The 26,072-nt window shown below is 66.2% G+C and overlaps 1 protein-coding gene across 1 annotated transcript; it reads right to left on the reverse strand.

Moving 5' to 3' along the window:
• Positions 1-167: 167 nt before the first annotated feature.
• PTCH2 (patched 2) lies at positions 168-22,350 on the reverse strand. Its single transcript, XM_030033674.1, has 24 exons — positions 22,145-22,350; positions 21,634-21,826; positions 11,175-11,364; positions 10,978-11,047; positions 10,657-10,748; positions 8,480-8,675; positions 8,258-8,379; positions 7,734-7,881; positions 7,388-7,519; positions 7,152-7,307; positions 6,936-7,028; positions 6,722-6,847; positions 6,525-6,643; positions 5,991-6,396; positions 5,595-5,907; positions 5,184-5,326; positions 4,914-5,094; positions 4,064-4,347; positions 3,342-3,479; positions 3,048-3,190; positions 2,686-2,785; positions 2,016-2,261; positions 1,434-1,847; positions 168-1,329 (listed from the first exon to the last, which is right to left on the reverse strand). Exons 1-23 carry the CDS (start codon positions 22,211-22,213, stop codon positions 1,434-1,436), a joined length of 4,074 nt encoding a protein of 1,357 aa, XP_029889534.1. The 5' UTR covers positions 22,214-22,350; the 3' UTR covers positions 168-1,329.
• Between the last annotated feature and the right edge of the window lie 3,722 nt (positions 22,351-26,072).

Raw genomic sequence — 26,072 nt, forward strand, 5'->3', positions numbered from 1 at the left:
TGTTGGGGGGGGGGGGGGGGGCTGCCCGCCGTGCCCACGCCTGGCACGGGGACGGGGTCCCCAAGGCCACCCCAGCTCAGCGGCAGTGTCTGGGGGCCGGGGGGGGCCGGGGCCACGGGCACGGCAAACACCGCTGGAGTTAAAGTGCTGGGTAATGGTGCGGATGGTGCCCGGGATGGGGACGGGGGACAGGGGCCGACCTCAGGGACAGCCCCGTTGCACGGGGACACGGTGAGAAATGTTTTCCCAGTGAGATGTGCCCGGTGGCACCACGGGTGCCCATGTGAGTGTGCACTGCCCTATGTGTGCACCAGCACGTGCTGTCACCAGGGCAGAGCACAAGTGTGGCACGAGGGGCTTTGACCGTGGGGCAGCTCAGGGGCTCGGCACAGCAAGGACCCCCACCCCAAAACCCTGCCTGTGCGGTGGGAGCAACAGGCTCCCTGGCTCTGCCGTGGCACGTCCCCGATCTCCGGCCCTCCCGTGCTCGCCGGTGGGGAAACTGAGGCACTGAGCAGCATGTCAGAGGGGGTGAGCTGCCCGTGGCCACCCAGCACCCCATGGAGCGGGGGGCGTGAATCAGGTCTGCGCCCCTGCCCCGGGCTCCTGCGGCCTCCGGCAGGCAGCCCTGCACCGGCCAAGGGTCTGCCCCCTCCCTGCCTGCACCCTGGGCAGCCGGGCGAGGCCGTAGGCTGAGAAATAAATCTTTTAAAATAAGCTTAAAAATATATATCTCTCTATAGATAGTTTCCCTTTGCAATAAATAAAGGTGGGGGGGTGTCCGCCCCAGGCCTTGCCCATGGCACCCCAGGGCATGGCTAGCTGTGGGGCTGCCCCCTTATTGGGACGGGGGGCATCAGGTCACCCTGTTGGGGCACCCCAGCTTGAGGCCCGGGTGGGGGCTCCCAGGAGGAGGTGACAGGGAGCAGGCAGTGACCCCACAGAGGGGGAGCTGGCAGGGCACTGAAGCCCACCTTGCCAGCAGCTCCAGAAACAGAGGGGGGAGTTAGTGCTTCCATTTCTGGGGGGGGCAACAAGCCCGGGGCAGGGTAACCCTAAACCCTGGGTGAGGGGACACGGCACCATCAGCACAGCCCCGGGTGGGGGACACGCGGGCAAGGCATGGCCTGCACACAGCTTGCATAGAAGTGCCAGCCCGCTCTGCCGAGCCCCTCTGCAGGGGGGGGGTGCGGGGGGGCTGGTCCTCCTCGGCCAAGACCGGGTGGCATCACCGCTCCGGCAGTTAGCAGCACGATGCGGGCGACCCCGCTCTGCACCCTCCTGTGCCTGCCAGGCGCTGGGGAGATGCTCTGCTCAGGAGCCAGCAACCTGCGGGGAGAACGGGGAGGGGGTCAGCCGGGTTCCTCCAAACCTGCACCCCCATGCTGCCGTGCACGAGCCCCAGGTTAAGGTGCCCGTGTCCCCAAGCTCACCTAGCGCCGGGTGCCTGCCCCGCGGCGTCCCATGCTCTGCATCTCAAAGGCATCGGGCACGGTGGTGCCACCGGTGCTGGGCATGCTGGGCTCCTCCAGGCAGTCCTGCTCGCCACCGGCGAAGCCCTCGGGACCGAAATTGGGGTAGGAGCCAGGCAGCGTGGGGTGCAGGGCCACCGTCACCGAAGCGGTGGCCGTGACGGTGGTGTAGCTGCCGGCGGGACCCTGCAGGTGGGTGCTGTAGGCGGGCAGGGCTGCGGCGGGGGCTGGCCGGGCGCCCGGCGGGCAGGGCTGCGGGTAGTCTCGGGGCGGCGCGGGGCACGGCTCCTCAAAGGGCAGGGGGGTTGTGGGCTGCAGGCCGGGACCCTCCTTCTTCCCCTGGACCTCCGGGCTGTCCTTGTAGGGCTTCAGCACCTGGAGGGGGGATACGGAGCATGAGGGCCCCCAGCCATGCTGAGCATCCCGCTGGCAACCCCACCAGCACCACAGGAGACCCAGGAGCCCCTGTCCCCCAGTTCTATCTGTGACCCTCTCCGAGGGGCTGCTGGGGACCCAGCGATGCCACAGCAGGCAGGCACTCACGGTGATGCGGGGGAAGCTGGGGTCCTTGCCAGCCTCCAGCAGGATGTGTGCCGGGGCGGGGGGCACGATGAAGGGCCCCCGGGGGCTGCCCGGCCCTCTGCCCTCCGTGTAGCACTCCGTGTCCGAGGGGTCAGGGAAGGCGGCGGGCCAGGCTGGGGCGCGACGTACATAGAGCCCCCCGGGGCCCAGGCACGGGGGCACCGGCGCCGGCGGGGGCAGGTGGGGGCCGTTATCCACCAGGGATGCCTGGGGAGAGAGGGGACAGTGTCAGAGGGACCAGGGACATACAGGGATAGAGGAGTGTGGGGTGGCAGGGAGTATGGGGTGATGTGAGGATGGGGTGAGGGCTATGTGGGGTGAGGGAGATACAGGGTGAAGCAGGGATGGGGTCAAATGGGTCAGAGAGGGATAGGGGGAGTTGAGTGTGGGGTGAGGCAGGAATGGGGTCAAGTAGAAATGGGGCAAGTTGGATATGGGGCAGAGAAAGGATGGGGGAAAGCAGGGATGGTACCGGGTGAGGGATGGGCCGAGGTGGGTACGAGGCGAGGTTGGGACTGGACAAGGCAAGGATGGGTACGGGGTGAAGAGGGGACAGGGTGAGGGGCAATGGGGGATGAGGAGATGTAGATACAGGGTTGGGACAGGGAGAGGTGGGGTGGAGGTCTTGTACCTCGGGGGGTGGCCCGATGACGGAGAGCAGGACTGGCAGCAGCACCAGCCCATTGAGCAGCCCCAGCAGCGTCAGGATGGTGAGCACCGCAAAGAAGTACCTGGGGGGGGCACAGGCAGAGGGGGTAAGCGGGCACAGCCGCCATGAACCCTGTCCCACCCCAAACACAGCTTCCCACACCACACACCCTAGCCCCCCCATGACTCCCCGGCCTCCATGCAAGCTGCCACCCAGCAAGACACGTCCTCGCCAGCTGCCCTACATCCCCACCAGCAGCCAGGGGGCTGCCACACTCACCAGCTCCCATTGCCAAAACTTTGGGGGGGCATCAAGCAGCTGGTTTAGCCCCCTCCGGCACTCACCTCATGATGAAGTCAAACTCGGAGCCAGCCAACATGAGGACGCCCAGGAGGGTGGAGACAGCACCGTCCATCACGGGGGCAAAGGTGTGCTCCAGTGCTGCGGCTGACCGCACGTTCCTGCTCCCTGCAGCCGTCAGGAAGCCCTGCATGGGATGGGGATGTCACGCGGGGCTCGTCCCCTTGTGCCACTCATGACGTGGCCACTCATCGGCACATGGGGCTCGGGGGGGTGAGGGTGCCGGGGAGCGGGAACCGGGGTGCCCCCCAGCCAGGCAGGGGTCTGCCTGTGCTCACCAGGGCCACATGGACGGTGAACTCCACACCGATGCCCACCGAGGCGATGAGGATGACCACAGGGATGGCACTCAGCTTGATGCCCATCAGCCCCATGATGCCAAACAGCTCCACTGCCATCATGGCCAGGATGGACACCTGGGGAGGGGTGTGGGGTCACTGAGGGGTGGCTCTGACCGGCTGTCCCCTCTGCCCCTCCGTCTGGCATGCCCAATCCTACCCCTCCATGTAGGGCAGCCTCACCCCATTGCCCCTTTTCCCTCTATTTGGGGTACCCCTCTGTCCCATCTATCGGGGGTGGCCCTCACCCTCCTCTGCATGGATGTCCCCAAACCCCTGCCCACTACACACGTTCCCTTCATAAGGGGTGTGTCCCTGATCCCTCCGTATGGGTCGCCCACTCACTGCCACCTCCATATGGGTGTCCCCCTCGCCCTGTTCTGCATGGATGTCCCCAGACCTCTGTACCCTCCATAGGTTCCCTTCACAAGCGACGTCTCTCCTCCCTCCATACGGCTGTCCCCCACCCACTGCCACCTCCATATGGGTGTCCCTTCCGCCCAGGGTGCCCCTGGCCACCCCCATCACCCCATCCCCATGAAGCAGGTACCCAGGGCCACCCAGCAGGATGGGAGCAGGGCTGGATGTCCCTGTACCCACCCGTCAGGAGGGCACCACAGCCGGTCACCCCCCAGTCCCCACGCATCGGGGTGCGTACTCACGATGATGCCGGCCGTCCAGGGGTTGAGCAGCAGCAGGGCACAGACGAGGAAGGTGCAGGCCAGCAGGATGCTGATGGCCAGCAGGAACCAGTGGCGCAGGCCGATGTACTGCTCCCAGAAGAGGAAGGGGTAGCCGCTGGGGTAGCTCAGCACCCCGTGGCGCTGGGCAGCCTCCCGGCAGATAGCCCGCACGCTCTCGATCGCCTCCACGAAGTCAGCCGTGCGACGCAGCCCGCTCAGGTAGAAAGGGAACTGGGCGAACTCCAGTGGCTGGGCTGCCGGGACTGGGGAGGAGAGCACGGGCAGTATGGGGGTACGGGCAGCACAGGAGTGAAGGCACCACAGGGGCACCCCAGCCACGCCAGCCTGAGGGCAGCCCAGGCAGCACAATGCCTGGCTGGGTACCACGGGGCTGAGGAGTGTGCAGGGAGCAGACTGGGGGCAAGGAGGAGGGGGTTTCTCTGCCAGCAGGATGCTTGTGAGGTGGGGAGTCACGGGGAGCAGGGGGTTCCTCTGCAGAGGAATGTTTGTGGGGCAGAGAGGGAACAGACTGGAGGGACTTCTTTGCAGCGAAATGCTGATGTGCTGGAGCAGGGGTGTGTTGCTGCACGCTAAGGGCCCAGGGAATGCACAGTGGGGTGCTCAGGGTGTGGGGTGCAGGGGGACAAGCATGGGGCACAGGGAAGCAGGGCAGTTTCTCTACCAGAGGATGTCGATGGGATGAGGGATGTGGGGAGTTTCAATTTGGGGGGATGCTTGCAGGGCAGGAAAGGTGCAGGGAGCGGGGTCCTCTGCAGGGGGATGCCGGGGGGCAGGAGGAGGCTGTGGGGAGCCCACCGCGCTCACTCACTTCGCAGGTTCTCGCCCGTGGTGTCGTACTTGTCATGGATCCACTCGGGCGGCGGGGGGTAGAAGTTGGCCTGGGAGGCGGCGAAGCCCAGGGGGTCATTGCTGGCCCACACCGTCAGGCAGATGTAGAAGGTGTCGGGGGGGATGATGCCGTTCTCATCCACCAGCCGCCGCGTGGTCAGCTACAGGGAGAGAGCAGGAGTGGGCGTGAGTCGGGCAGCGGGCACAGCATTGTCCCCAGCCCAGTCGCCCCAGCCCCGTCCCCACGCACCTGATTGAAGTTGAAGGGCTCCTTCTTGTTGCCGGTCTGGATTAGGAGCTTGTACGCCAGCGCCCCGTCCTCGGAGCCGTTGCGGTAGCTGTCGTGGGTGATGCGCCCGGCTTGCCAGTCCCTGTCGAAGGTGGCCTGGAGCCCTGGGGACGCAGTGTGGGGGGTGAGCATCCCTTGGGGCACCCCTGCATGGCACCCTGTGTGCCCCACGGAGCGTCGTGCCAGTGGGATGGGTGAGCAGAAACCCCAGGGCTCAGCCTGGCATAGCTGGGCACCTTGGGGACACCGTGGGACCACCCTCCCCAGGGTGCCACACACCAGAGAAGGCATTGCCAGGCCAGCGGGGAGGGGTGCGGGCTGGGCAGAGGGTCCTTAGGCAGGGGAGGTCGAGAGAAGAGGAGTGTCCCTCACCTCGCAGCCAGTCCTGGAAGTAATGGAGCCACATCTTGGGCAGGTCACGGTTGCCCTCCCGCACCACGTACTTGACGGTGCTGAAGGCCTGGTGCAGGCTGAGCAGGGCTGCTTGGGCGCCCGGGTAGTGGAAGCCGCCCTTGGTGACGATGAACATGTTGTAGAAGGAGAAGTACTTGAACTGGGCCGAGATGAAGGCATGCGCCTTGGTGTCCCGTGGCACGATGTCCGTCAGGTAGAGCCCGTCGTGCACCATGGTGGTGCCGTAGAGGCTCAGCCCCAGCAGCGCCAGGAACAGCACCGCCACCACCGCCTGCGGGGACAGCGGGGGGTCAGGCGGGGTCCCCTGCCTCGCACCCGCCTCGGGCGGCACTGCCGGGGCCGTCCCCACCTCACCTTGGTCCGGGTCCGCAGGAGGAGCGGGGCGTACTTCTCCCGGGCGAAGTCGGCGAGGCTCCAGCGGCAGAAGGGCAGCGGGACACACTCCCGCCCACCCTTGGCCTCATCCAGCTGGGCCAGCAGGTCCCGGGTGGAGCTGGACGGGGCGAAGACCTGCGAGCCCAGGGGGTCGGTGGGAGGCAGGAGGACGGCGGGCGAGGTGCACACCTGGGAGGTGGGCGGCAGGACGGTGACGACGTGGTGGCCCGAGGGGTCGCACCGGGTGAAGGCTTGCACGGTGGTGGTGATCTGGGTGCTGGTGGCCACGCCGGGGTGCCCGTAAGGGGACGGGTGGCAGGCGTGGTTGTCGTTGGCATCGGCGAGCTCCTGGGGTTGGATCTGGATGACCCGCGAGGAGCAAGGGCTGCAGGGAGAGAGGAAAGGAGGAGAGAGGGAAGGAGGAGGAGATGTTGAGGCAGAGGAACAGAGTCACCCCACGCTTCTGGCGGGGAACACACAGGGTCAGCCCCATTCCGGCCAGTCCGGCGGTACCTGTAGAAGCAGCAGAGGATGTCGAGCCGACGTTTCTCCCGGCGGTGCAGGTCCAGGCTCAAGATGGCGGGGAAGACGAACAGCACCATGGCGAAGTTGAACACCACAACCACCGCAGCCTGCGGGTAGGGGGGACACGTCAGGGCAGGGTCTGGCCGTCCCTTCCTGCCCCTCCCAGAGAGGGACCTTGGCCCTACCTGGAGGGAGAAGGCGCGCAGGGCAGGGATGGGCACCAGGGCTGCCATGAAGAAGGCGATCATGTTGCTGACAGAGGTGAGAGCCACGCTGGTCCCCGTGCGCTTCAGGCACTCGCCTGTTCGCTCCTGTGAGGACAGAGGGAGGGGATGACGAGAGGGGCCGTGGGGAGGCGGGAGGGGGCCAGGGAGCCCCTGGGCAGGGCCCGGTGCTCACCTTGAAGGGGATGTGCTGGCTGGTCTCAGTGAAGGCGTGAGCCAAGAGGAACATGTCGTCCACACCGATGCCGAGGGCCAGGAAGGGTAGGACCTGCCAGAGAGCAGCCAGCGTCAGCCGGAGGACACAGCCACTGCCTGGGAGGGGACCCGGCCACCCTGCAGCCCCCAGGGTCCCACCAGCCCCACGGTACCCAGCTCTTCCCCCAGCACATACCTGGGTGGTGGCTGCATTGAAGGAGATGCCCAGCAGCGAGCAAAGCCCCAGGCCAGAGGCCACGGAGAGAGCCACAAGCAGGACCCCGGCCAGGCCCACGGCCCCTTGGGACTTGGAGCAGTCCCACCGCAGCATGGTGACGCAGGCATAGGCCAGCTGGAAGAGCACAGCGGGTTAGCGGGGACAGGGGCGGTGATGGAGGGACGGCGGGGGGCACAGAGAGGAGGCACACGCACCATGAGGAGGTAGCCCCCAGCCACCCGGATGGCGCTGACGTCGGAGAAGGACTTCATGATGTCATTGAGCGTGGTGGTGGAGAAAGCGTGGACGCTCTGCGTGGCGTTGGGCGGGATGGAGTCCTGTGCCAGCTGCCGGAGGTACACCCCATTAGAGGAGTCAGGACCCCCCCACTCCCCAGTACATCTGCCCCAGAGCCACCCAGGGTGTCAGCGTCGCCACTGAGGGTCCCAAGGGACCCACCAGACCACGAGAGAGTGGTGCCAGGACCTGTGGCCACACAAAAACCTGGGTGCAGGGGGATGCCATGCACAGTCCCATGTGGGGGCTGTTCCCGGTGCCCACCTCCACGAATTTCCTCTGCCAGGCCTCCAGGATGGCGCCCGCCTTCTCCTCGCTCCAGCTGATGTCATGGATCTCGTAGTCATCCTTGAAGTGCTCAAAGAGCTGCCGGGGGCTCATGAGGAGGAACATGGTCTGCAGGGCCTCGGCACTGGGGGACAGGCACACACCTCGCTGGGACCGGCTGCAGTGCCCCGGGATGCAGGAATGGGTCCGTCCCCCACCCCTCGGCTCCCAGCCCCACTGTGGACAACCAGGAGAGGACCCAGGCATCCTGGCCCCAGTCCCCCTCCTTGCTCCGAAGCACTGCCCTGCTCGCCAGCCCCATACACTCGCCAGCCTCACATGCTCTCCCATACAGCCCCGCAGCCCCTGTTGCAGCCAGAGTGGGTTCCCATGGGCACCAGATGAGGATGAGGATGAGGATGAGGATAAGGGAACCCTGCCCCAAAACCGTCCCGGGGGTGAGTGCTGCGGCTGGGCCCCTACGCCATGCCTGGGGACACCCGCACCGCAGCGGCTCTCACCGTAGCAGCTTGCCCTGGGAGTCTTTGGTCGTGCCGCCTAAAATCAGCTCCTGCTGCCAGCGCATGAACTTCCTGGAGAAGCCGTGGCAGCCCCCAGAGAGTTCGGCTGGGATGTCGGGGCTCTGCGGGTGGAGGGGAGGCGTCAGGGATGCAGGACCATGGGGCAGGCAGGAGAGCAGCAAGCCCCCACACCCCTCCCAGTCACCACGGGCTGTGACCCACCTGCTGGCTCTGCTTGTTTGGGGCACTGGGGGGGCACTGGGGGTCCCGGGGGTCCAGGCAGGGCCGCTCCATGTAAGCTTGCCCCACCTCTGCCTTGTCCAGCAGCTCTTTGAAGCCTTCCAGAGACGTGAACTGCCCCAGCTCCTCCATCAGCTGCAGAGGGTCCAGGTTGCTCCACTGGATGTCCGGGCGGCCCCTGGGGAGAGAGCAGGACTAGGGTGATGGGGGATGCCGAAATCCACATGCGGTACCACCACCACCACTGCCACCTCATCCCATGGGTCCTGGGGGTGCCCTCGAAGGCGGGGTGTGAGGATGCAGAGGAGCAGCATCAGTCCCCAGCGCATCCCTTACCCCTTCCCGGGGCCGCCTGCAGCATCCCCCGTGCCCCGCACGGCGCAGCGGGCCGTGCCCAAGTCAAGTAGCATGCCTGATCCTGTTAGGCTGGGACAAAGCGGGGGGAGCCGGCCCCACCGTCCGGCCCCGCTTTGTGCGAGCAGTCAGGCTGATTACTGCCTGCGGGCTAACATCTTGATAGAGGGGAGCAGGCAGGCAAGGGCTCCCAGCATCCCCTCCAGCCCTTCCTGCCACCTCCCCCCAAGCTGGAGTTTTTGGGGCTCAGCAGAGGTTCTGGGGGCTCAGGACGGTGCTGGGAGCTGGGTGCAGACCAGGTCCTTGAAGGTCCAGCGGGACCCTATGGGACTCGGGTACCCAGGAAAAGGGGCTTTTCCATTGCCTGCAGATGCCCTACTCCCTTCATCCCAGCCTGGGGTGCTGGGGGCCAGCTCCCAGCCTCACTCGGCTTCTTTTTTAAGACAGAAAGGACACACAAAAAAGCCAATAACCCAGCCCGGCGCTCCAAAGATGGGAAGAAAAAGCCCCGAGCGAGTGTGGGCTCTGGGGAGAAACGCAGCCTAATAATTCATGAAGTCTGGCTGGGCCGGAGCCGGCCGCTCGAGATTCCCACATACCAACCGGAGCTGCTGCTGCTTCCAAAGAGAGCCCCTTTTATCTGCTTTCGCTTGCTTCACTGAGCCAGGGCAAATCCTTTTGTCTTTCCATAGATTGCTGCTCTTTGTTCTTCCAGCTCCCGCCCCGCTCACCCCTCGGCGTTAAAAAGGGGGACGAGTCCCCATGGGCTGGCCGGCACTCAGCCGGGGTGCCCGCCTGGGCACCTGCTCACCCGGCTCCGAGGAGACGTGGGTCCCAGCACTGCTGCGGGTGCCACCCTGCCTGCCACATACCCCGGCACCAGGATGATGCCCACCCCGGCGGACGATGCCACCAGCATCCCACTTGGCACGGCCACCCCAGCCCCATTCGTTCCCACTCCCGGCTGCTCCCCAGGCTGGGATGGGGAGAACCTGAGGTCTTGGTGGGGCAAAGCCGGTCCCCCAGTCCTGGCTGGGGATGCTGTGGCCCCTTCCCCCTCCTCCCCGTCCGGCAGCAGCCTGAATAAGGCCACTATTTCATCTGTTTGGCAAGGGGCAGCTTTCAGAGCAGCATTAGCATGAGAAAGCGCGGGGCTGCGTTTGCTGACAATGCACAAGCCGCCCCGGCTCTCCCGGACAAACACACGCGTAAACAGAAGGAATGTGTGGGGGGGGCCCCCCCCGCCCAGCCCGGGGTCCCCAGCCCCACCACCGCGGTGCAGGGAGCTGGCTGGGAGTCACCCGCCACCCACCCCGGGGACTCTGCGCCCTCTGTGTCCCTGGGCACGGCTCAGGAGCGTGGGGTGCCTGCTCGTCATCGTGGCACCCACAAAGCCCTGTTGGGGGGCAGCAGCCCCCAGGGACCTGCCTGCGGCACGGCCTCTGTCCCCGCATCCCCATCCTTGGCTGGTGTGATGGCAGGGATGGGCAGCTCCTGCCCGTGGGGTGCAGCCCCCCCTCCTCCCCCCAGCGGTGCAGCCCTGCCTGTGCCACTGAGGCCAGGCGGACAAGGACAGGGACCTGTCCCCAGGGTGTTGACCCAGCAGGACGAGCAATGGTGGTGGGACCATCCTGGGGGCGAGCAGGACAAGCAGCAGCACCAAGGGACCTGAGGCAGCGCCGAGGGACCTGAGGGCAGCGGGACCAAGCTGCACGGGGAGGTCAAGCGCAGTCCCTTGGCAGCCCCCTCAGCCCCTGCTCCCACCCGTGGCCCCCTGCACCCCGGGACGGCCCCCCCACACTCACGGGAGGTAGGCTGAGCCTCCCTGCAGCTTGGCGCCTTCCCAGAAGCAGTCCAGCGGCGTCAGGATCACGCAGGGGAACAGCTTCTCTATCATCTGTGGGAGGAAGAGATGCGAGGGTTTCAGCAGGGATGGATCAGGCCCCCCTTGCTCCCCCCTCAACCCCGCTGGGTTGCCCAAACCTGCGCCCTCCCGCACGGAGCTGGCGGTGCCTTTGCAGCACCTGGGGCTGCCGAGCCCCATCCCCACCACAGCCCACCCGCTACCCGTTCCTTGGGGGACCGATCCCCCATGGGGGGGGCTCCCTGGGGGCCCCGCCACTCACCCTCTCGATCATGCCATTCTCAATGATGGGGACACCCGACTTGTAGCAGATCTTGTTCAAATCCCACGATCTGGAAAGGCAGAAGGAGGAGCTGAGGAAGAGCATCATCCCGCATGGGACATGGCAAGGGGTAGTGCGGGGGGACACGCGGGACACTGCGGGGGTCCCCATCACCGCCCATCCGGAGCCGGACTCACTTTCCGTACAGCGAGACTTGGACTTTGCTGGCGGCCAGGGCCGCCTCGAGGTGGAGCTGCAGGGCCTCCTGCGTCAGGATGTTCTCCCCATCCCTCTTCGGCGTCTGGATCAACATTTGGGAGGTGTAGACCGACTCCTCGCCCAGCTTCTCCTTGGTGTAGCGCAGCTCCTGGCTCACCCGGCTGCCCGCTGTGGAGGGAACCACGATGTGTCCTGTCAGTGCCAAGGCTGGCAGAGGTCCCATCCCACCAACCTGTCCTGCCCATCAGGATGCCCAGGGAAAGGGGCTGGCACGAGCGAGGCGCCCGCAGCATCAGATGGTGCCACGTTAACCCGTGGGGGGGGCTTCTTGCCACGGGGTTCCCCAACTGCTCCATGCTCTGGGCGCTCGCACCCAGGGGACCCAAGCAGGGAGCACCCCAGCCCACACTGGACCAGGCATCCCCCTTCCCACCAACATGGATATTTCCAGCACCAGAGCGGCTCGTTGGCTTTGCTTTCCCTGGAAAAACCCCACAGACGGACAGCTGGTGAAGCGGATGGGGCAAATCCTGCCCACTCCCACCCATGCGTTGTGGTGGGTGCTGCAGATGCCCAACACAACCGGCCCCCGACGCAGAGAGCAAAACTGAGGACACCCCACCCCATCCCTGCCGAGCTGCTCCCTGGCACCCCAAGGCGGGCAGCGTTTTGGCCAGGGAATGGGTGTAGGGAGAGGCGGGCACCCCCAAGCCCCCACAGGTGCAGGCTACCCCGGGAAGGGTTTGGGCACAGGGGAGGGACACGACACCGTGGAGCTCTGCAGGACACCTCTCGTCCCGCCGAGGCTCTGAGATCCATCCCTGACGGCAGCAGGAGAGCTCCAAGTGCGGCAGGGCTGAGGTTTCCGGGAGAAGTTGCCGACTTCATTTGCAACCGCCTCGGCACAGAAGAAAAAAATCCCCTCCCGGCCAGCACGGCTGGGGCTGAGATCAAACCCTGCCGTGGCCTTTTGCGTGGCGGAGCACCATCCCAGGGACAGCCGTCCCCATCCCCGTCGAACAAGGGGCTCCCATCCCTCCTGGCACAGCGACAAGGGGGGACGACACAGCCCAGAGGAGGGTGGGAGGACGATCCTGAGACCCCCACTAAGTACGACACCCAGCCGCCCTGCTCCCAGCCCCCTGCCTGGGGGGGGGGATGCTGCAGTGCCCAGTGCCACCCACCAGGGATACCCCAGTGTCCCCAACATCAGGGTGCCTCCCAAGGCTGGCAGGGGGGAGGCCGGCTCCTGCCCAGCCCCGGGTGCTGGGGAAGGAGCGGGGGGGGGGTCAGGATTCATCCGCGCCGGGATGCTCCCTCAGCAAGAGGCGGGGGCCCCGGCGGGCCTGGCCCCCTGCCAGCACCGAGGAGGCCGGAGCGAGACCGCAAATAAGGAGCAGAATCTTCCCTTTTAATGACTTATTATATGGGTTGGTGTTTTTTGGTTTTGTTTTTTTTCCCTGCTTTTTGGGAACGGGGAGAGGGAAGTGTCTTTATTGTTCCTGGCTGGGCCGGGGAGCAGCTGGTGTCCATCAGATGCCAGTTGGGATGGAGGTTGTGCCAGGGCTGGGGAGGGGGGGACACAGCCTCAGCCTTTGTGTGTGTGTCAGAGGGGACGGCAGTGCCCGGGGCGAGGGGACGAGGACACAGGGAGGGTGGGTGTCACGGGGGGGACGGGACACCCGTCCCCTTCCCAGCAGGCTGGGAGGTCGGGCAGGAGGTGCACCGAGCTGCTCTGATCTCAGCCGTGCCACCCACGCCGAACCCGGGCGGGCGGTGGGACACGGCGATGGGGGGGGGTGCCCAGCATCGACACCGCTCCCGGGGGACGCATCCTGCTGTGCCCCGTGGGCATCTCCGCCCAGCACGGCTGCGGGAGGAGCCACACATCTGCAAGCGTGGAGTGCGGGGGGAGCCCCCCAAAAAATTAAAGGAAAAAAAAAAAAAAAAAGAGAAAATAAAAAGCCGTCCCTTGTAATTAGTGTTAATTTGGAACAGGGCACTGCGAGCCGTCAGCAAGCTTCAAAGGCTGTGAGGAAGCCTCAAATTCCAACACCCTAATTAACCAAAGAGCAACATGAAAAGACAAGGCAGCGCACACAGGGCTGCCAAGGACACTTCAAACGGGCGCGCGCCCGCCGGCCGGCCCGGGGCCGGGAGCGGGGTGAGACGCCCCACGCCGCACGCAGCCCCCCGGCCCGGGGAGGGGGCTGGGGGGGCACCCCGATACCAACAATGAGCACGTTAATGAGGAACTGTATGTAAATTCTTCTTCTTTTTTTTTTTTTTTTTTTTTTAATTCCAATTAACAAAGGGAGCCCTTGGCTTTTTCATGCAAAGGGCCCTCTGGTTCCAATCAGGCGCCCTGGTCCTGCTTATTAACAGCCCGTTCCGCTCCCCGGCAGGGTTTGGCTTCACCACCACCCCCGGATCCCCATGCTGGGCAAAGTGAACCCCACACCCCCCAAAACCCCATGCCGGCGCCTGGGGGCAGGGTGGTCCCAAGAGGCAGCCGTGCCTTGAGCAAGCATCCTCCCTGGGGTGGGCACCACTTGTGGGTACCACCGGCTGGGGGTTTCACGCGGGGGGGGGTGTCACAGGGTGCAGGCACACAGCAGCGTGGGTTGGAGGGTGGATGGGACCCCCATGCCCACCCGCACCCCATACACCCGGGGTGCACAGCGGGCTCCCACCGTGCCCAAACAGGGAGGGCAGGGGTGGCAGGGAGGGGACGGGGTCCCCGGCAGCGAGGGCGGCTGCGTGTGCGGCTGCCTCCCGCCCGCGGGCCACGCCGGGGGAGCCCTCCCCGTAATTACAGCATCCGCCGCAAAATTACAGAGCAGGGCGGGAGCCTCCCTACCCCCTTCCCGGCCACCCTGCCTGAGTCCCCCCCCCCCGCCGCCACCGCTCCCCAAACCCTCCTGGCACAGGATCCACGGCCACAGCCCCGGCGCTGCAGCCGGCTCATCCTCGCCCAGTGAGACCAGCTTGTGCCCTCGGCTGCCCCAGTGGGTGCTGGGACCACAGCACACCCTGCCCGGTGCCAGCCCCCCCCCCCCCCAAGCCACGGGCAACCCCAGGCTGGCAGGGGGGAAAGGGGTTGCTCCTGCTCTCAGCCAGGACAGAGCCCCTGTGTTGCCCCCTGCCCAGGAAGGGGTCTGACCCAAGCTCACCCCACATCCCCACGGGGGCTGCCAGCACCCCCCAGACTCAGCTCAAGAGGGTTTGGGATCAGAGGAGCCCATGTCGGGTCCCACTGCCCCCGGCACAGCTGCGAGCCCCCTGGCACAGGGCTCACCCCCGACGCAGCCAGGCTGCCTGGCGTGACAGCAAGGGGACCTCCTGCAGGGCTTACCCAGGGCGGGAGGTGGACAAACCCCACGGGAGCCCTGTCCCCAAGCACCCACGGGTGGGGGGCAGCAGGCTGAGAGCGCCAGGGCAGCGTGCCCGGGCGGCACCAGGAGGGTAGTGGGTTGGGGCGGGCTGCCAGCCCCGCACCGAGCCCTCCCTGCCTGCTAAGGGCAAAGGGGCCGGAGGTGAGGGAGGGCCATGGGAGGGGCTGGGGGCCATGGAAAGGCACTGGTGACCCCCCAGGAGATGCATGCTGCTGCAAGGACCGCTCTGTGTGTCCCCCAGGGTAGGCGGAGGCTGTGGTCACAACAGCAGTGCCACCACTCTGCAGATGGGACCTGGGCACTGCCAGCAGCTGTCACCACCGCTTGGGTGACCCGGGTGGGACAGGGTGGCGGGGAGGGAGCACACATCCTCGCTCGGCCTCCAAAAATCAGGCCCTGTCCTCCTGATGTAATGGGGATGTGGTAACAAATGTGGCGAGTCCCAGATTTGGCTGGTACTCGGGGGATGCTGCAGTCCTGTCCCAGGGCCGGGCCAGCCCTGACCCCAGCTCCAGCCATGCCCCCCAGCAAGGGAAGAGCTGGGGGCAGTAAGGGGGGGCCCCCCTGGGGAGCAGCCCCCTTTTCACAGCACAACATCCCGATGCCAGGGCTAGAAACCCTGGCTCAAGTCCACAGCTGGGAGGAGGGCAACGTCATGCTGAGATCCCCTGGGAAAAGCCATCCCCAGGGGGACCCCCCTCTGCAGCAGCCCCCCCACCCCCCGCAACAAGGGGCACCCGCGGGGGCAAACACTGCACTGTCGAGCCATCCCAGTGGCACAGACTGAGCGCATCCCGCTGGCAGACGTGCCCACCCCTGGGTGATTAAAGCCCCCGGGGGGGATCGGAGAGATGCCAGCACCATCCCGCATCCCGTGCGCCATCCCGCATCGCGGTGGGAAGGGGTCCCGAGGCACCGCCCCGAGCATCCCTCCACCGACCGCTTCCCCGTGCCGAGCGGCGCGCAAGCCGGAGGCCACCTTCAAAGTGTTGTGGGGCGGATTAGCTGGATTAGGGAGGCAGTGAAAGGACCCATGCTGCTCCGGAGGAAGTCTCGCCCAGGGCACGCTGAAAGAGCCATTTTTACCTGTCCCGGCCGCTACCGCCGGCCTCGCCAAAAGCCCCGTGGCCCCGTCCTGTCAAAACACGTCCTCCCGGCCCCATTCACCCCGTGGCGTGGGGCCGGCCCCGGGGAAGGGGGAGTAGGTGGGTGGCAGATGGGTGTCCTCGGCAGCGCCGAGGGATGAACGAGGGCTCGCTGCTGCCCCGGCACCTCTGACCAAAGCCGGCCCCACCAAAGGGGCTCCCACCGCCCGGCTGAGTCAAGAGGGGCGGCAGAAGAGGGGGATGCCTTCAAAAAGCCAGCAGCGGAGGGGCTGAAAGGGCCGGTTTGGGGCCAGCTCCCCAGCCGTCAGCCCCGGCCAAACCCTTTTGTTTAACGGCAAAGCTAAATTAATGTCTTTATTACCCCAAATCACAGGGCGGCGGTTCCCAGCGCGGGGAGGGGGGCAGCCGGGAGCTCGCACCGCCCCGGCCGGCACCGAGGGGACAGCGCGACCCCCGAAAAAGAGAAAAAAAAAAAAAGGGGGGGAGAGGGGATTCAGTTGGGAACTATTCACCGCTAAGACTCCTGTCAGCATTGACATAAATTTCCACTGGTGTTGGCATTTAGGCATTTGCCATTTCCATATGTATAGGGCTGCCTGTACTAATTATGCTAATCACCCCCTCTGTTGGCTGCTGTGAAAAATGGCCACATTAGGCACTCCACTGCTTGCTAATGTCACTTAATGTGTGGTTGAAACATACATTCATCCCCCTCTGAATGGTGAAATTTTTCCACATTGCTGGCTTCATTCAGGCAAGAAATGAATTTTTTGAACTCAGACCACTTTTCCAGGCCCGAGGGAGAGGCAGATAATAAAACCCTCTTCTCGGGCCCTGGCGCTGCCCCCTCCCAGCCGCCAAATAACATTTAAAACGCAAAAAAAGAGCCCCCTCCCTAAGTCCATGGATATGTCTAAGTTAAAAAAAAAAAAAACCAACAAAAAAACAAATAAAAAACCCCACCACTTTCTAGGAAATAAAAAAATATATAAGTTGAAAAGCAAAGTAAAATGGATAGGGGCAGATAAGCCACAGCCATCTGTAAAGAGTCTCCCAGTCTCTCTGGGTTAATTAGCAAAATTTTCCAGCCCAAAAAAGCTGACCGAGCTGTCAAGGAAGGGAAAGGGAAAAGCAAGACGTTTCGCACTCGCCTCCCGAAGATAAATAAAGGCGAACTGCCTGCGCCCCATTTTGGGCAGGCAGGGGGCTGCTGGATGAGCCCCCCCTAGAAGAAAGGTCCTTTCAGAGCCAGCCAAGGCTGCGAGGGAGAAGGTGCTTTGGAGCAGAGGGCAGAGCCAGGCAGGTGGGTTTTGGGGATAACGGGGACCTTGGCACTCCATGGCAGCAACGCCCCAGCTGCCCCTCGCTCCTCCGAGCCCCCGAGGATGGGGACACAGGGTCCCCAAGGATGCTCAGACCCCATGAACAGAGAGGACTGCAGGGTCCCAAAGAAAAATCTTGCCAGGCCAGGCAGGAGGGTCCCCAGGGCAGCGCTGGGGACCCCGGGCTGCCCCTTCCCTCCCCGTGGGGCGATACCCGTGTCATCGCACCCTGAGAGAAGCGGGGACCCTGACCCCACAGGACGCCCATCTGGGGACAAAGCGGGGACGTGGCAGCCCGGGAGCCGCCCCTTGGGCGCCAGGCCGGCTCAGGCCGGATCCCGGCAGGCGTCTCACTGCCCCGGCTGCAGGGACAAGCTGCCATCAGAGCCCCCCCCCCGTGCTGCCAGCACCAGCCCCACACAGCCCCCCAGCCCCACACCCTGGCTTCGCCTCCTCTTTTCTCAGCCCCTGCACCAACGCCTCGCCCCACAAAACCCACCCGCCAGCAGCAACGAGACCACCCACCTCTCCCCGTGCCCACCCAGGAATGGCCACGGCACCCCACTCCCCACCACAGCAGCTGCCCCTCCCAACCCCCCCACCCCCCGTGGGTCCCACCAAGCACAGTGGGGACAGGGGCTGGGAAGAGGGGCCGCACGGATGGTCTCCCCAGGGTGGGGGCAGGGTGGGGAGGGTGTTCGATCCCCATCCTTGGCTTTCCCATTCCCGATGCCCCTCTCTCCGCAAAGACGGAGCCAGCCAGCATCTGCTCTCCCGCTTGTCCCTGCTGTAGGGGGAGCCCCTGACTGCACCCCAGCCCTGCCCCGGGTGCCAGGGAGGGGACGCCCTGTGCCAAGTCCTGTCGCGGAGGTCAAGGACGGACAAAAGCTATTGCCAAGGAGTTTGGGGGGTGACTCGGCTTCTTCCCCCAAGCTGGGAACAAGGCCGCAAACTCCCCTCACCCCCATCCCACGCATCCCATTTCATCCCACTGGCACATTCACGATGTCCCTGACCCCTCCAGAAAGGGACGGGGTCTTCTCCGGGGAGACTCAGCAGCTCTTTGAGAGCGCGATGGCTGTGCGGGGTGCTCGGCTGTTCCGGTTAGGAATTAACCCGGCCTTCCTTTGAACCAGCCCTCGGCGCTATAAATCAGGCAGACCCATTCACCACCCAGGGCTCTGCCTGCCCGGAGCTCTCTGCCCCGGCCCCTTGGCCCTACAGACGCCCTGGGAGAGCCGGGAACAGCTGCCAGGTGTCTAGAGGTAACTCAACACTCGCCGCTAGCCGGGATTTCAAAGCCTCCGAGTGGCTAATTGCTTCGGAGGAGCCTAATTGAACATTTCCACAGTCAAGTCCAATTTATGGGGTGACATGGCCTCCTTCCATCTCCCAAACAGGGATGCAGGTCAGGCATAACCGCAGGATACCGCAAGCACCCCCCAGCCTGCGTGGCTGAGAACACCCCCCCAAATTGGGGCCGGAGACCCTGCACTTTCCCACAGTGGCCAGGGTCACAACCCAGGCTCGGGGCACCCATTGGGGCACCTGCCATCAGCATGGCCCCAACACCGACCCCAGCCAGGAGGCCAAAGCAGGGCTGCCCACCCTATTCCCCTGGGAGTAGGGGGTGGGTGGACAGCAGCGCGGTGCCCCCCTGGGAAGCAGCTCCCTTCCCTCCCCTGCCCACCAGGTCCCCAGCTCCCGGAGGGCTGCGCTCAGCCTGCAGCGGGGACAGCCCAGCACAGAGTCACACTCCGCTCCTGCGGGACCTCACCTGGGTGAGGTGGTTTGGGTTGGAGCATCACCAACCCACATCCCTCAGCCTGGCTAGGCAGAGGCAGGTGATCAGGTACAGACCAGCTTCAGAGGGTCATCAGAGGCTTCCCAGAACCCTCAACCACCCTGCCTCTGAGCTGGGACCTACTGGTCTAGCACAACGTGACCAGGACTCCCTGCACACATGCCCTGCTCCTAGACACCCCACGGCGCTGCCTCAGGGCCAGGATGGGCCACGCTCCTGCAAACATCTCCTCACGCATACCCAGAGAGGGCAGGACCCAGGGTCCCCTGGCACCCTGGGGATCCCAAAGCTTTGGGGCCAGGCTGATGGAGCACCAGCTTTGCCAGCCCAGTGGCAAGAGCTGCACTGCCTCAACCTGGCATGACAGTACCGGGCTTGCTGCAGAGGGATGGACACGCGCACCAGCAACCCTGCCGCACACCCAGGGACGGGAGAAAGTGGCGGCTGAGAAAATCCCCAAGCAGCTTCAAGTGGTCAGGATCCAACCGCACAGTCTGGGAAATTGTGTCTTGCTCCCCAGGGCCAGCCCAGGCCCTCCTGCCCCCGATAATGCACATCCCCACACCAGCAGGAGAGGGTCCAGAGATCAGGGAGGGCTGGGTACACCTGAGGACACCGAGGGATGCTTTGATCTCGCCAGAAAAACACAGAAGTGGTGGCCAGCAGAGAGACAAGGACCCACGCGAGGTTATGGGGAAGGGAGGCAGCCCCACAGCTGATACACGAGACTGAAAGAGCCGCTGCAAACCTTCCTTCCACGTCCTGACCCACGCATGCGCGTCAGGGACCCCGCAGGACTAAAGCCACCCTGGCCACATCGTCCTTGGTGGTCGCAGACGGTGCCAACGCCCAAAGACGGCTTCCCCGAGCACGCTGGGGCCGTGCCACCCAGGAGCAAGGCACAGAGGGGTCTGCCCCAGGTGTACACTCCCGGGGGAAGAGCCCTCCCAGGAAGGCCAAGGGGGGGGCCCCCCCAAGCAGCACCCCAGCATCGCAGACCATCCCCACCCCAGGCGCTACAGATCCAGAGCAGGGGCTGTGTGCAGACCCCAGTATACCCACCCATCGCCCAGGAAGGGGTGGGACACCCCAGGTCAGCAGTGTTTCACCATGGGGTAAAAAAACCCAACCAAACAAAAAAAACCCAGCTCCCAACACCGAAGAAGATGCCCCGGCCATGAGAAAGAGCCAGTTCCTCAGAGAGGCCCCCGGCACCCACGTTATAGCCACACCACAGTGTGGGTGAAATATGCCCCAACAGCCGCAGTCCCTCCTGGCCGTACCCATGCGAGCAAGGAAGCACGGTGGGGCGCAGAGCGTGTGTGCAAGAAAAGCCGGGTTTCTGGGCACTTCCAGCCGTCCCCAGGCTCGGCCCCTTCCCCATCCCGCTCTCCACCCCAATGTGCCACAAGTCCCGTTCCCCCCCAGCGGGAAGAACCACAGCCACTTCCCTGGCTCCGGCCGCGGTTGCACTAAACGCTGACTCCTTGCAACCCCAAAAGCACAATAAAAAAAAAAAATCCGATGGAGCCAGAGCCACGAACCGGAGCAAGGGAACCACGGAGGGAACACGTCCCTCTTCCAGCAGCCACCGCTCAGGCGCCGGCCGGACCGGGAGGTATCACTGGATTTCTCTGCTACGTGTTGCAGAGGAAAGGGGTGATGGAGACGAGATCAGGGGACACACACACACACAAACACCCCTCGGGAGTGGGGAGCAGGTGGGAAAGCTGGGGATTCCTGGGCAGGGGTGCGTGCATGCATCTGTGTGTGAGCAGCAGCGAGGGAACGCAGGGCCTTTTTTTTTTTTTTTTTAAAAAAAAAAAAAGGGGGTGGGAGAGCAAAGTTGCTTCTATTGTTGAACCAAATCCAAGAGTAGCTGAGGACCACACAGGGAGCGGGGCGTGGGGGAGGAGGCAGCGCTCCCGCACAAAGATGGCTGACACCCCTCCGCTGAGCAACATCTGCCCCTGCACAGCACCCCGCCGGGGACCCCAGGCTGGGAGACCCCCCCCCCAGCCAGGGCCTGGCAAGGATGGGGCAGAGGGGGGGGTGCGATGTGGGGTGCTGCCCCCCCCCCCCCTCCCCCGGGACCCCCAAAGCAGGAGGGAGGCGCAGGGAAAGCAAATCCCAGCACTGGGGAGCGGAGCTGCAGGGAGAGGGGAGAGAAAAATCCACGCCGGAGTTATTAATAACAAAGGAGGGGGATCAGCCGCTTCCACTCGGAAACGGGGATTTGCTCCTGCCTGACCCTGCCCGCTCCTCCGTCCCCTCCGGGCGGGGGTCCCGAGCCGGGACCGGCAGCCCCGCGGCTGCCGGCTCTGCCCCGCTACGGGGCCGCGACCGGCCCCGGGGGCCTCTCCCCGCGGGGAAGGGGCCCGGCGGCGGGAGAGCGGCACCGCGGGAAGGGGGTGCCCACGCGTGGGGACACGCACGCTCAGCCGGCGCCGAGCGCCACCGCCGCCGCACGTGTCTGCCCGTGCGGGGACGCGACCGCACCTTCGCGCGGGGACCCCCGCCGGGACACGCGTGGGTGGGTGGGGGGGTGTCCCTTTACAACTCGGCACCACGCGGCCGCGCAGCCGGGACCTCCGCTCGCGGGCACCCACGGCCCGGTCCTCCGCGGCCCCGCTCGCGGGACGCCCGGCGGCATCCTCCTCCCGCCCCGCTCCCGCGCTGTCACCTGCCTCCGCGCCGGCCCCGCACCTCCGCGCCCCGCGTGGGGCCGGGGGGGACACGGACAAAGCCGCGGCCGGGAGCGGGACCGGGACGGTTCCCACGGGCGGCTGAACCCGTGGGGCCGCGCTTACCTTCCACCCAGAGGTGCTCGATGTCGGTCTCGATGGAGGCCACCCGCAGCCCCACGGCCAGCGCCCCGAACACCAGCAGCCCCACGAAGAGCACCTTCCCGCAGTGCCGCTGGATCCGGCAGCCCAGGGCGAAGAGCAGCGCCTGAAAGCGGGCCCGCAGCCACAGCGGGGCCCTTTGGCCCACGGCCCTGCCCTGGGGAGAGGGCGAGGATCAGCCCGGGAGCGGATAAGGGGAGACCCTGCCCGGGGAGGGGAGGGGAGGCGAGGGGGGGATCCCGCAGCAGCCACGCTCCGTGGGCTTGCGGCGCGGGGCCGGGACCCCTCCGGCACCCGCGATGCTGCGGGTCCGCAGCCGGGGAGAGAGCGAGTCCCCGAGCCGGGGGACACGGGGCTCCACACACCCGCTCCGCGCCGCCGCCCGCCCCCCCAGGCTCCTCCGCGCTCTCCGAGCCCCCCCATACCCCCCCCGGCCGGGAGCCCCCCGCGGGAGCGGGCGATGCTCGCCCCTTACCTCGGGCAGCGGCTTGCGGCGGGCGGCTCGGAGCGGCGGCGGCGCGGAGCGGGGGGGCTCGGCCGGCATGGCGGGGCGACTGGCGGGGCTGGGCACCCCCCGTTATGTGGGGCCGAGCGCGGCGGCCCCCATGCGCGCGGCGGGGCGGGGCGGGGCGGGTGGTGCCGGTAGCGGGGCCGGTGGCGGTGCAGCGCGGTGCCGGTGCGGAGGGCTGTGTGCCGCCGGCCGCCCGCCGCGCCTCTAAAGGGGAGGCGGGGGCGGGGGGCGCCGGGGCCGCGCCGCCGCCGCCGCTCCCATTGGCCGCCGCCGCCGCGGCAGCGCCCATCGCCGCTGCTAGGCAACGGCGCGCCCCGCCGCCGGCGGCCACACACGGCGGCGCTCCCCCCCCCCCCCCCCCCCGCTCACCCCCCCCGCTCCTTCCCCGCCCGCCCCCCCCGCCCCGCACGGCCCGGCCGGCCCGGCTCCGCCGCGGGGGGTGAGCGCGGCGGCGGCGGCGGCGGCGGCGGCGGCAGCGGCGGCCCGGCCCGGTCCGGCCCGCCCTGCCCGCGGGCGACGGCACCCCCCGCGCCCGGGGCTGCTCCCCCGCCTCCCGCCCCGGGAACGGCAGCGACCCCCCCCCCCCCCCCGAGACAACACCAGGGACGGGCAGGTCCCCCCCAGTCCCAGCCGCACCGCAGGGGTGGGCACCCCCACGCTGTCACCCCCGGGGGTGGGCATCCCCCGCAGCAACCCCCAAGGGATGGGCACACACCCCCCCCCCCCCGTAGCAAACCCCATCTGCTGGGCATCCCCCCACAGCCACCCCCAAGGATGGGCATCCCCCTGTAACTACCCCCCCTCAAAGGTAGGCGGCCCCCCCCCCCCCCGTAGCTATTCCCCAAGGATGGGCACCCCATAAGCAGGGCATCCCCCTGGAGCCACCCCTTCTCCCACAGCTACCCCGCAAGGGTAGGCAGCCCCCTGGAGCTGCCCCAAGGGATGGACATCCCTCCCAAGGGCATCCCAAGGGCAGGGCGTGCCCCCGTAGCCTCTCCCTGAGGATGGGCATCCCCCCATAGCTACCCTCCTTGCTCCAGGCATTCCCCCACAGGCCCCCCTGCTGCTGGGCAGACCCCCCCATAGCCACCCCAAGGGCCGGGTATCCCCTCCAGGGCCAGGCATCTTCCCGTAACCACTTCCCAAGGCATAGGCAGCCCTCCTAAGGGCTCTGTCCACCCCCCAAGGGCTGGGCAGCCCCCCCATAGCCATCCCAAGGGATAGGCAGCCCCCTCCCAGAGGCCGTGCATCTCCCCTATAGCCACCCCAAGGGAAGGGCACCCCCCTTTCAAGGGCCCGGTGTCCTCCCCCAAAAGACCAGGTATCCCCCGCCAATGCCTTTCCCAAGAACAACCCCCCACCACCACCAAGAGCACGGTGTCCCCCCACCCCCAGTGGCAGTTGCCCTTCCCAAAGGCCAGATATTCCCCCAGGGCCATGGGGGGGGGGGACAGAAAGACACCCCAGTCTTTGGCTGTGCCCCAAAAGTGCTGTCCCATCCCCTGCCATGGGCGGCCAAGCCCAACACCCCAGGGCTGGAGGCAGGGGGGCACAGAACCCCCATCCATGGGGCAGGGGGCTGGCAAAAGGGCAAGGGGTAAATGCCACCAATAATTTGTGGGGCAATTATTTCTCTGCTCATTTTACACCCTTCTCAGGTCTTTATTGGACAGACCTGGTGCTGCTCCCACCGGGAATGACACCCTGAGGAGCTGCTGAGGGCACCCAGGGGGGTCGGTAAACCCACACGGAGCAGCACCCTGCCCACGTGCATCCCCATCCCTGCTGCCCACCCCGGTCCCCTGGAGCAACGATGGTGATGCTCGTCCTGGTGTCTCCTTACTAGCCAAAAATGGGGAAAACCCCAATAAATAAACTGAGTTCCTCAGGCGGCTCCTCTGTGCCCCCCGGCCACGGCCCCTGCCAGCCCGACCCGCTGCCACTGAGCTCTCCTGGGCCTTAGCGGCACGTAAAGGGTTTCTCCCTCGTCCGGCGATAGGCCTGTAGCATCTGGCGTGTCCCCAAATACAGAAGGGAAACGGCTATTCAGCACTTCTGCTGCCTGATTGCTATTAACAGCTCCACCATTCCTCTTTCTCGGTGGACCCGCACTACCGCCGGGCAGCTGCTGCTTTTCATAAACCTGATTTTTAAAAACTAAGTTGTCATCCTCCTCTCCCGCACTGTCGGTTCCCCCGACCCACATTCTCCATCCGCTTCCTGCCTGTCACCATTGGTTTCCACCTGGGGCTCTCCCACCGGTGCCCTGCAGATAGGGAAATGGCATCAATGTCCTTGGAAAAGTCATGGGATGGCCAACGGAGACCTGCTTGGTGTCTGCCAGGGCCCGGGACTGAGCTGGATTTGCCCCACCCCAGGGCACCACGGGTTTCCCTGGGACCTGGGCTCCCGGTGCTGCAGGACCGGCTCCCCCGACCCATCCTGGTTCACCCACGCCAGCGCCGGGCTCCTGTGCCGCACGAGCACCACGCAGGACCGGCTGTGGCAGGATCATCCCGGGCACTCCTGCCTGCTCTGCGCCACCCACCCCTGTCCTGCTGCTCACCCGCTGCCTCCGTGGTCCCTGGGGACCAGCTGCCCCCCCAGGACCCGTGTGGCCCCAGCGGCGGCTGGCACCATCGCAGACACCATGGTGACTTGCACCCCAAGCGAGAGGGCGTAGGGCTTGGCGGACGGGTGGCCGGTTTGGGGATCCCAAGCTTTGCAGGGGGGGGGTGACAACCCCAGCGACAGGGCCAGACCCCGCCACGCCAACGGGGATTGAAAACCCAACTGGAAAAGCCTGTGGACAGGACAGGGTTCAGCCTGCCCCTGCCCTGACACCGCGGAGATGGGCTCCCAGACAGTGGGTCTGCTCTAAGCTGGGGGCTTTGGGTCTCCCTGCAGGACCCTTATTTCCCCCGGAGCCACCCTGGAGGGGACTTGGAGCCCCGCGGGCCACCGGCCTTGGGGGAGCGGGATGGGATGCGGGGGATCGGCTCGTGTGCAGGGAGACTTCGCTTGCCGCTTCTTGCTGACCGGCTGTTTTATATCAAGGCGGGAGGGGGGATTTGCTGTTCTAGATGGTATTTTAATGGGCAGGCAGGCAGCTGGAGCCTGGGAGAAGCCTGCTTTACATTGTTTGGGGTTGTAACAAATAAATTCAATTAAAGGCAAATGGCTCCGCGCAGCCCCCACCCTGCGCAGTGTCTCTGCGGCACCGGTGGTTGCGAGAGCCGCGGGTGCGAGGCGGGAGCCCGGGGCTTTGCCCCCCACGCCAGGGCCACCCGGGGGTCCTGCCCACTCTCGCCCCTCGCCCCCGCCGCGGGGAGATGCCGGGGTGAGCCGGCGGGACGCGGCGAGGGCCAGGGAGCGCAGGGCACCGCACCCAGCGAGCGCCCGGAGAGGGGACGGCGTGGCCGGGGAGTCCACCCTGTCCCCTGTCCCCGTACCGCACGTCCCACCCTGTTGAGCAAAGGGAATGGGAAAATCCCGGTGGGCAGGAGCCGTGCGGCAGCGGGCACCCCTCGGGGACGGGCAGCCCGGGACAACGGCCTCGGTGGGCAGCGGCATCCTCTGGGCAAGCGGAGGCCGGGCAGGGGCTGGGGTGTGGAGCTGGGCTTTGCACGGCCGCGATGCAGCCCCAGAGCCCTGCGGCCTTGGGGGAAAGCAGAGGGGACTTGGCAGGGATGTGCCAGAGCCTCGGCACGCTGTAAACAGCCGCCGCCGCCGCAGCAACTCCTCTGCCGGGAGCCAGCGCTGGGCGTTTGTTAGTTGGAAACCAGATGGTGCTCTCCCAAGCACCGGCACAGCTCGCCCGGCTGCGGCCCTGAGCCAGGCACAGGCTCCCAGGGACCCCGGGGCTGCGCAGCACCCAGTGGCTGGGACCACA

This window comes from Aquila chrysaetos, chromosome 12 (assembly GCF_900496995.4).
Source record: "Aquila chrysaetos chrysaetos chromosome 12, bAquChr1.4, whole genome shotgun sequence".
Classification (NCBI taxonomy): Eukaryota; Metazoa; Chordata; class Aves; order Accipitriformes; family Accipitridae; genus Aquila; species Aquila chrysaetos.

Bases quoted from the DNA above. Each gene is read 5' to 3' on its own strand.
- PTCH2 (XM_030033674.1), bottom strand. From the start codon at position 22,213: ATGCCGGCCGAGCCCCCCCGCTCCGCGCCGCCGCCGCTCCGAGCCGCC. The intron at 10,749-10,977 runs GTGAGTGGCGGG...TTCCTCCCACAG, and splicing joins AGAATGGCATGATCGAGAGG to ATGATAGAGAAGCTGTTCCC. The intron at 2,786-3,047 runs GTGAGTGCCGGA...TGCCCCCCCCAG, and splicing joins GAGTTTGACTTCATCATGAG to GTACTTCTTTGCGGTGCTCA.